Source organism: Scleropages formosus, chromosome 15, assembly GCF_900964775.1.
Source record: "Scleropages formosus chromosome 15, fSclFor1.1, whole genome shotgun sequence".
NCBI classification, from domain to species: domain Eukaryota; kingdom Metazoa; phylum Chordata; class Actinopteri; order Osteoglossiformes; family Osteoglossidae; genus Scleropages; species Scleropages formosus.
This window is the reverse complement of record NC_041820.1, coordinates 15,460,203-15,470,445: the sequence shown is the minus strand read 5'-3', so window position 1 is coordinate 15,470,445 and position 10,243 is coordinate 15,460,203. Positions and strand designations below refer to the sequence as shown.

The following is a 10,243-nucleotide window of genomic DNA, read 5'->3' as shown; positions in this document are numbered from 1 at the left end:
TTACATCTGATCTCATCATAGTAGTGTTGATGCTTAAAATGTAACTGTAATTCCATTAAATTAATCTTTTTCAGGTCATTATTTACTACCTACCAGCAGAAATTTTGAAAAGTGATTCAGTACTATTACTTTCACCAATGATAACTCCGTGATCTTTTCCAATAATTAATTAGAGGCCATTAATGTCAACATGTAATGGGGTTGGTTCTATAACCTTATTATACTAACTGTCCACATGCCCCACTGGACATCTTTATTCACACTGTGTTGGACTGCCCAGAAGTATGTCTTTTGTATTGAGGTTATTGACACTATATCAACACTGACTGGTGTATACTTTCCCATGGATGCTGCTGTCCATCTTCTTAATGATTATTCAAAATTTCCCATCAAGGAAAGGACTCAAAAAATCTGACTGGCAAGCATGACTGCAGTCAGAAAGGTCATTGGTTAACATTGGATTCCTCCCCATAATTTATCATTAAAACATAAATTAATTACTGGACATCCTATTTCTTGAACTTTCCTCAGAAAGGCTTAACAATGCTCCTCCAATTTCTTTACCAATATGTAAAGATGGAATAGTTATTCTGATAGAGCTTTTATTTGAGTGTTTGTATCATTTTGTTGTCTTGTTTGCATCATTTTACTCCTGTTGTCTATTTTTATGTATTTATTTAACACAGATATATTGCTGTGGACTATATGGTTCTATGTTTGACCCTTTATTGATGTTGTATTTAGTTTTAGTTTTAGTCCAGGGTGGGTTGGGTTGGAAGGTATGGGATGAGGATAGTTAAGAGGATACAGGCATTGTATTTCAGGCTCTGTGAATGAAAAGAGACTGGGCTCTAGTCTCATTGCTTCCGACACTACTACACATTGTGTGCATTGCTTAAGTAATTTCATCTTAATTATCATAGAGGACATTAGGGCACTAATCCGTACTATTATCTGATATCCAGTATCCAATATCCCGATACCGATAGGCCCTATCCAAATGTAGACTCTTTAGGGTACAATTCCTATCTTCAACCCCTAGGGGTGCCCTTGAGTAGCGTGGGATCCTATTCTACAAAGATCAATTTCAGACACATAAACACAGGTAATTTTATCGATCCCCGGGGGAAATTCAGTTTGAAATTGAATTCATCGAAATTTAAACTTGCTGTTTTCTGTCAAAAATCCGAAAAATTTGTAGCATTGCAAACACAACCATGCAGCATAATATACTTGGAAAACTTCCAGTCGGGCTTTTGTCCTGGTCACAGCATAGAAACAGTATTAACACATGTTGTACATGATATTTTAATTTCACCTGGTGCTGGAAATACCTAAATTATTATGTTGTTTGACCTAAATGCAACCTTTGATGCTGTTCATCAGGCCCCGATCTTAAGTGGTTCTCTTCGTATTTATCGAATTGTCAATAATTTGTGCAGAAACCCGATTATAGTGTCCCAGTGTATCATGAAATATGTATGCCTTTATTCTACTGCCGGTCATGAAAGCACTTTTGTATGCAATTTTTTCTAGATTATTCTATGTGAATATAGCAACATCATAAAGGAATTGTTTGCATAAGGTTTACCGGGTCACCTAAGAGTTCATATTGTCATTTTACATCAATGCTGCACTTGCATGAAATGGCTGTCCATAACTTTACGGATTTACCACCATGTTTTGCAGCTGGTGACAAATAACGTGGATTAAAGTCACCCTCTGGCTTTCTCTGTGCATGAACCTGTAATAAGGAAAAGACTCGTCATTTTACCTTCTTTCTCAACCACTCATTTGTCAATGTTTTTGTTTAATGTATGTCCCTTCAAACTTAAGTAAGCAGTTTTGGAACAGTAGCCATGCAATAAATAGTGTGTTGCTCACATTCGTGATAATTTCACAGGCTTGTAACTATTTTCCAAAGCTATTTTGTAAATTTCAATACTTAGTTTCCTCTTGACATGTGTTTTTACTCATGTTGGTTTTAAAAACTCAAATAAAATGCCGAATACCAGATAATTTCCTTATATATAGTTGTCACATGTCGTTTATTGGTATTCAAGCCGAACAATATCTGTAGATTTTTTTGTCACCGTGATTTAAGTACATCAAAGTCCGAGTCCAGTTGTGCGCAGTGTTACATTTATTTTTTCCAACTCTATATAACAAGATGAATTAAAAAGCCCTCGTCTTCAGCACCGAGACCTTTTTGTCCTAAACGGCGAACCATCTACACTCTGAATAACTGTATTGCAGAGGTTGAACATGGTTGGCTCATGAAAACGGAAGTTGTAGCTTCTACCGCAAGACATGCACGTCTAACAGCCAATAGTAGCTGAAGAAAAATATGCTTGCGCCAACACTTCCTATGACGTCTTAAAAGGTAGTGATGGTATTGTTATAACGTTAAATTGTTAGAATTTGAAGAATTATTTATACGTCGTTTCTTAACAAGCATCCGTCCCTTGGACGCGTTTGTGTGGGGTAAAATACGGAGGGTTAGGGTTTGTTGTCGTTGCCTGAACATTCAGCCCTGTCAAAATGGCGGACAAACAGGATGAAAGCAACACGAGAAATGGAGCGGCGGACGGAGGAGGCCAGAGTGGGACCGAACTGCAGCAGCCGGGCGATGCGAAACTGGCGTTTGCAAAGAACATTGTGCTGTCGCCCGTTCTGTCGGAGAAGAAGGACGGGGGAGACGCTCACTTCGTGGAACTCGCCGCACATACTGCGGTGGAAACTTCTGGCATTCTGGAGTACTGGAGTTCTACGAAAGAGGGCACGGAGCTGCTGGAGAAGGACTACCAGATCGTCACCAACGACAAGCTGATTCTGGGGCGAAACGTTTTAACGTCGTTTGCGGAGTCGGCCGCCATTGAGGCGGGCACTGCCGAGTTCGCCGCGGTGTCCGCCGAGTTCGTGAACGCCGTCCCATCGGAGACCACCACCATTATATACGTTCAGCCCGATGGCAGTTTCGTAGAAGGCACCGGTTTAACAGCGGAGGAGCAGCAGCAGCTCGTGGAGCATTTGTCGAAGCAGCAGCTGGAAGCTCCGCAAAGCGAGGCCGACGCCGGGGTGTCGGAACCGGCGCAGCAGCAGCAGCAGCAGGGGGCAGCGCCGGCCCGTCCCGGGCACAGCGGACCACTGGCCCCCAGCGAGCTGCAGCAGGTGATCCAGCAGGTGACGAGCAGATCGCAGAAGACGTCGACGTCACTGCTCGTACACGCGGAGCAGAATGTGGCGGCTCAGCGGCAGGACCCGGGGACGGCTGTGTGCGAGCAGCCGGCCGGTCGCTTTCCGCTGGAAGCAGCGGGTCCGCTGTGCGCGGCGGGGTCCCAGGGCCAGCCGGGGAGCGTGTCGGTGCAGTCGGTGCAGCCTCAGCAGCCGCAGCCCCTGACCATCATGCAGAACGCCTCCCAGCAGCTCCAGAACGCCGCGAAGCAGGTGGCCCTGCAGCAGCAGAGTCAGTCTCAGAACGGGACCCGCCTAAAAAAGGTCTGTGTGAACCGAAGTCATGACTGACAGACACCACGGGCACAGCGATCGCCTCTGTTATGTTCTCAGAGTGACTGATTGCTGCGGTGATCCCATGGTTTTTTATTTACCACGTCATCTTTTACTTTGCTCATGATCATGTGTTGGATGAGCAGCTTCCAAATGAACTTACCCTAGACGATCAGTTCAGGGACACTCACTGCCTGCTCCCCACTACATTGTATATAATAAAAGTCCCGCTTAGAGCTGAGAGAGAGGGGCCCATGTGGGGATGTGGCTCTTCATTTGTATGGCAGCTTTTGTCCAGGGTTCCTTAAAACGTTAGAGTAATTTTAACTTGCAAATTTTAAACAAATTGCCCGTTTTCATTTACACATTTACTCAGCAAATGTTTTTCTACAAAATGACATGCGTCTCAGAACAATACAGAAAGTGCATTACATGATGTAAGTAGTGTGTCTAGCAGTGTAAGTCACCCTGGTGAATAAGGTGTGTGGGCTGAAAACACTACATAGAGTTCACTGCATGTCGCTTTGGAGAAAAGCATCTGCTAAATAAATAAACATAATAAATATACATCAAGAGAAGAAGTGATTTGGATGCAGACGCGTGATTCTTGACTACAGTCAATTTGTGACGTACCATGTATGAGTGGCTGTATGTAGGCTTGTCCACGATTAAACAAATTGTCCAAAAAAAAAAATCAAGCATTAAACAAACCGCACGTTTGAGAACCTTGGAAATCGGAAGAAGTGACTCCGAAAGAGGTGAGTTTTGAGACCCCTCTTGAATGTAGAAAGAAGTTCACATATTTGTTAAGCATTGTATTAATTAAGATGACCTTGGTTTTAAAACTTAGTGTACAAGCCAAACTTTGTAAGTTGCTTTGGAGAAATGCATAAATCTTAATAATTAGCGAGGATATTATCATTAATGATTACTGTCAGGCTGAGTCATTCTGTTAGCATTAACATACTATAATGTTGACATTGCAGGCGGTCAACTAGTGCAAGAATTTTGGTGGCTGTATTCTATACAGTGGACATCCCGTGAATCAGAAAATTTTCCAGTTTATTTGGTTGGAAAGGGCTTTTAAACATAAACAGCTATAGGAAACTAACATCATATTATGAGAAATTAATTTTTACCCAAGTTATGCATAACTTCAGTAAAGTTTAAATTTCAAACGTCAGTGCGAATGCTTACTTTTTCTGATTTTTAAAACTTTTTAAGTTGATTCAAATGTTGATGCTCTTCTATTGTGACTGAGAAAGTTGAAGTTTTGCTTTATGAAACTGGGTTTCTTTTGTTGCTAAAATTGTTTGGAAGTTCTAACAATGTACTATTGTACCAACAGCTGGAAACTATTCAAATTCAAGTCCAGATGCCCCAAGCGCAGGAAGTGAAGGAGCGGCCAATAGCCCCCTTGACCGTGTTCCAACAGAAAAATGTATCTGTGAACCAGCTACCTAACAGAGTGAATGTCTCTACTGGTGTAAATGTCACCTGTCCTCAGATTATCCACATTGCACCAGTGGTTGGGGAACACCAATATCTCCTACATAATGCTGGAGATCCACCAATCCAACTGCTAGTTCAGAGACCTGAACCCATCATGGGTAACTTTATTCCTGTGCTCCAAAAGATACCTCTGCAGAACCCTATCAATGGAAATGCTGTAAAATCTACCACGACAAGTTCCTCCAATGTTACTTTGACATCTACTGTAGAGAAGAAGGACAGGCAAAAGGAGAAGAAACATTCTAAAAGGCCTCAGAAAATCAAGACCCGGTCTGGTCGGGTGTCTAGGCCTCCAAAGTATAAGGTCAAGGACTACAAGTTCATTAAGAGAGAAGATCTAGCGGATGGCCATCAGTCTGACTCAGATGACTATTCTGAGATAAGTATGGAGGAGGAGGAAGGTGAAGAAACAAACAGCAACATTGCTACAATGAACTTAAACCTTAACCCTAAAGCATTCAAGTGTGAGACGTGTGATAAAGCCTATATCGGAAACGGAGGCTTGTCTAGACACTATAGACTAAATCCCTCACACAAAGTGGTACCTTCCATTCAAGGCAATGTAGCAGTACAGCTGGAACAGCAGGGCACAGTCTCTGAGACAGGTTCTGCAATGCTCCCACTAGGAAACTCAGACACTCGGGTGACACCTGGGCAAGCAGCAGTAGAAAAAGTGTTTGTGTGTACTACACAAATTCAGAGTTCACCAGAAGCGGTTTCCACAACAGATTCAACTGCTGGCTTGGCACAGCAAGATGAACAAAAGGTAAGGTCCCGTTAGAGACATTTACTTCTAAAGAAGTGGATGTGTAAAGTTGTTTCAAATGATCCCTATGCCAGAAATATAATGAAAAAGTATTACTTTGAATTTTTGACAGTAGAAGTAAATGTATTCATGACTATTTGCAATTCCAAATTGCTCAATATTTTATTTTCTATGCAGAATACTCTTTAGTAACAGTTGTTTTTCTTATTTTAGGAACATTTATTTATTAAATACCCTTTAAAACATTACTCTTGCACCTAGAAAGTCAGTGTTTATATATTTTAAAATTTACTTTATCTTCATTTATTAAATGATTTTATTTTATTTGATGCATAGTGGCACTATTAACTTTCTCACCTTGTTACAAGTGGCTTTAACTGCTATTGTTTTTCCTGTTCCTAGGTCGAACCTTTACATGTTGAAGGAACACATCTTGGATCTGAGCAGAGAGAGTCCTGTGGACCTGGTCGACCCAAGGGTCCTGGTAGACCTGGCCGACCTAAAATTGGTGCGCGTGCTGGAAGGAGAGGAAGACCTGGCCGTCCTCCAAAACACTGTGGAGGTACAAGCATGGACCAGCAGAACCAGCGGAAAAAGGCTCTTCTCAAAGAGGTACTACAAAGTACTATTCAAAATTGCGTGTTTTGCTATGAGACTCCTCCTCTTGAGACTGTAGTGCATCATACCATAGTACTGTTTTCATCACTTGCTGTATTGTGCTTCCATGATCCCATGATTTAATGGCTTTTTCTTCATCCCCCATGTTACACCTTGCATTTCTGGTTTACTTGTTTGAAGTTGCACTAAGCATTCTTTTTTTGTACATCGTGTGGATCTGCTTTTTAGGTAATGGAGAAGTGCAGTAATGAAGAATTAATAGAGATGGTTCTCCCTCGCCTGGCAAAGGTGATGACTGTCTGGGAGTTCCTACTTATGAAGGTAATCATGAATAATAAAATTGCTAAATTGCTACAGCTGATAGTCATTGTACTACACTTCAAAAAGCATTTTCTAAAGGAAATTAAATGAAAAATAGGAAGAAACTTAAACTTTTGCCTTTCCACTTCAAAAAGCAGTCGCATAAGTTTGGCGTACATATGGGGATGATAAAATTATTTTTGGGGAAATCTGAACATATTTTGTGTTCCTGCTTTATTAGGCTTTTTCCCCACGGGTGGATTAGAGCTGAAGTTCTTGCCTCCAGTTGCTTAAAGCAACATGTACAGGTCAGCCAGGTGCAAACAGGACACAAGATGGAAGGAGACAAATAGTATTAAATATTCACTGGTTAGTTATATACCATAATGAAATGTTAAGAAAAATCAGAATATTCACAGTAATCTACTGAAAATTAATTTAGATTATTATAGATGCTTTTTGACTTACCCTTGTTGAAACAGAAGATCCAGCTGTGGTTGTGGACATCTACAAATGATAGTATACAGTATATATACAAGTATACATTTGTGAGTGAAAGGCATGCAGTTGGTTTAATTTTGGATTCATTTTTAAGGGGTTGTCTTGTATACCATTTCAGTCAATTTGCATAGTAATCTGACTTTTGTTGTTGCATGTATGGGTTAAATTTTATTTTCAACTGAAATTCATAATCTTTCTAAATGACCATTTCATTTTAGGAAGCATGTCTGACAACTGAAACTAATTTACTGAAACTTGTACTGACTTAGTTTTGGTATCAAATGTAACTTCTGCTCTGCTTTTGTGGGAGGTTATTTGAGATTAAATGGAGGGTCTAAGAGTTTTTCCTTGGTGAAACTTGCAGCTATACATTGAGCCGGACTCTAAGATGATTGCTGAATATTCAGTATAGTGCAGATTTATTTAATGTTTTTCAGAGAACAAAGATTTTCCTAATTTAAAATAATATAATGATGGACTCAAAGGGTTTACCACTGTGCCTCTTGTCACTCTGAAATGAAAAATTAGCTAGTGTTACAGTGATAACTTTTTTTTTTTTTTAAAAATGACTTTACCTGACAAAGCTGTAAATTATTTATGGGTTCAATATAATTCCTCTTTGGTCATTATCTTTTGGATTTTTCATTTTGGAAAATTTAGTTTTAAAATTTTGGTTCACAGCAATGTGATATCACATTCTTTCCTCAAGGTGGACAAGGGGTGTTCCTCTACACCTCAGTTTTCAGATGTTTACCAGGAGTTTGAGCAGTTACACAGTCAGGTGAAGAAGATGGCGCAGAGTCACTACAGCATGCCAGGACCACACACTCCCCTTGAGGTTAATGATCCTCAGGTAATAGATATATTCTGAATAGGTATCTACATTAATTGGTATTTCTGTTACTGTAGCCTTACTGCATAGTATGTTTTTCATGTTCCTTTGTAATTGACGTGCCAATGGCCTTAACTCTCTTAGGTGTCCTTGAGCCTTGGCATCAAGGATTCAGTGATTATTCCCAAGCTCCTCTGCTCTGATCCAGGGAATCAAAAAACAGAAGATGTTAGCAAAGAAATCAGTCCACCATCTAAAAAGGCGCACCATTCAGAGGTTGTATCCTGAATGTTTACACTCCATATACACCTGTTGGTCATATGGACAATATTTTAATGGCACAGTTGAGTTGCACAAATTTAAATAAACTAGCTTGGAGAGATGGCTTGTATGTGAGATGTTTCTAGTGAGAAAAGATACCATGATTTACACTTGTGCATTTAGCCGACCCTTTTCTCCGAAGCAACTTAGTCTTAGGCTCCCGACAGTTACTTATTCATTTATAGAGCTGAGTTATTTTGCTGGAGCAATATAGGGTTAGTACCTTGCTCGAGGGTACTACAGCAATAGGTAGGATTTGAGTCGGCAACCTTTGGATTCAAAGGCAGCAGCTCTAACCATTACGAAATCAGCTGCCCAAACTTATCAGATTCAGTGTCCGGTAAACAATTGTGTAATTTTAGTTAGAGCCAAAGCTAGTAGAAGGTAGTACAGTGACTTTAGTGTATCTGGACATGGACTGAAGGGTTCTTGGTCAAGCTCTGTTGCTCACTTTGTAACCTTGAGCAACATAGTAACCCTCTGGCTCCATGTGTTAAGTATTGTTTTGTTGTACAAGAAGGCTTTTTATTGGTTCAGATTCCTGATTTAATTTTTTAAAAACCTTTTCAGGAGTTCAAGACTTTGCCACCAGCTAAAAGGTTTAAACTGGAGAATACTTCTGTGGAAAGCAATGGTGTGTACCTTGACCAGATTGTGACGGAAAAGGTTGCCGAAAATGGACATTCCCTGTCTGAGGCTCCCAGAAAAGGTTTCAGGAATTTTTGCAGAAGCTATTGTAGACATTAAATATACACAGATAAATATATAATTCAATTATATGTAGTAATTTTACTCCATTATGAATAGTTGCTGAAACCAGTGAGACAAACATGTATAAAAAATAATGGGTACTGCAGTTCCATACACTTAATTGTGCTGTACTATTATAAATAATGTAATGAAGTCCACCTGTTGGTATTTGGTGTAAAATTATAACATTAATTTTTATGCACTTTCTTTGCAGATATGGAGTTTGTACCACGTGGGCATCAGCAAGCACTCTTGGAGTCAAAGAGCCATTTATCCATAATAGACCTCCAACCATCCTCAAAGACACAAACACACACGGAGGCTGTGGCCCTCAAGTCTCAAGTTGTTTTCAGCAGTATCGAAACCAATTTTACTCCAGTGGACTTGGTAGAGGAACATCTGCCCAGCGAAGAGTCTGCAAACGCAGAAGACATACATAAATTGGTAATAGATGGAGTCCCTCAAATCTGTTCAGAAGTATCGGAAAAATCTGAAACTGCCACAGAGATGGAGACATCAAATGTTTTGAATGATTCCGACATTGCAGATCAGATGAATCAACTTGAACAGGTGTTAAATACAGATGTTGTACCACTGGATCATTCATACAGGACCAGTGTTCAGGAACCTCAGCCACCTACGGAAACTGTTAATGGCCTTGAGCAGGAACGCAGCTTGGAAAGCACCATCTCCTTAGGAGGCACAGTGGAATTCCAAGTGGGGGAGGAAAGCCAGAAGAATGATTTTGACCAGGTCTTTTTCCATACAGAGGATGGGCTTATCGTGCACCATACAGGAGAAAGCCTTGCAGCTGACCCTATTGTCATTGTCACAAACCCTAATGGCACAATGCACATCCGTGCCCCCGAGGGAGTAGCCATGGAGACGGTACAAGCACTACTGGGCATTGAAACAGAAGGCCACACCGAGGGCATTCTCGTCTCTGAGACTCCTCACTGACACCTTGCACACGTAGCTGCACTTCAGACATTTTTATAAATAAGAATTGTTTGTAAATTTGTATACATTATTTTTGAAATGGCATAAAATATAGAACTGTGATGTTATGGAGCACTGTATTGATCTGTTTTTCAATTTCAGTTTAAAAATCTGCACTATTTTTTACTACTTTTTTA

The 10,243-nt window shown here is 40.4% G+C and overlaps 1 protein-coding gene across 2 annotated transcripts; it reads left to right on the top strand.

Annotated features, from left to right (window-relative positions):
* Window positions 1-2,001: 2,001 nt before the first annotated feature.
* Window positions 2,002-10,215, top strand: znf839 (zinc finger protein 839). 2 transcript variants are annotated; one of them, XM_029258220.1, is made up of 8 exons: window positions 2,002-3,498; window positions 4,856-5,785; window positions 6,188-6,397; window positions 6,632-6,724; window positions 7,914-8,057; window positions 8,181-8,312; window positions 8,928-8,991; window positions 9,322-10,215. In XM_029258220.1, exons 1-8 carry the CDS (start codon window positions 2,542-2,544, stop codon window positions 10,065-10,067), a joined length of 3,276 nt encoding a protein of 1,091 aa, XP_029114053.1. In that variant the 5' UTR covers window positions 2,002-2,541; the 3' UTR covers window positions 10,068-10,215. The 2 variants fall into 2 exon arrangements, with proteins under 2 accessions (XP_029114053.1, XP_018582866.2); XM_018727350.2 differs by having other exon boundaries at window positions 2,003-3,498; window positions 8,928-9,066.
* The last annotated feature ends 28 nt before the right edge of the window (window positions 10,216-10,243 follow it).

Coding starts and splice junctions, on each gene's coding strand:
- znf839 (XM_018727350.2), top strand. CDS start 2,542: ATGGCGGACAAACAGGATGAAAGCAACACGAGAAATGGAGCGGCGGAC. Junction 8,058..8,180: donor TTGAGGTTAATGATCCTCAG/GTAATAGATATA, acceptor TAACTCTCTTAG/GTGTCCTTGAGCCTTGGCAT. Junction 9,067..9,321: donor GTCTGAGGCTCCCAGAAAAG/GTTTCAGGAATT, acceptor CTTTCTTTGCAG/ATATGGAGTTTGTACCACGT.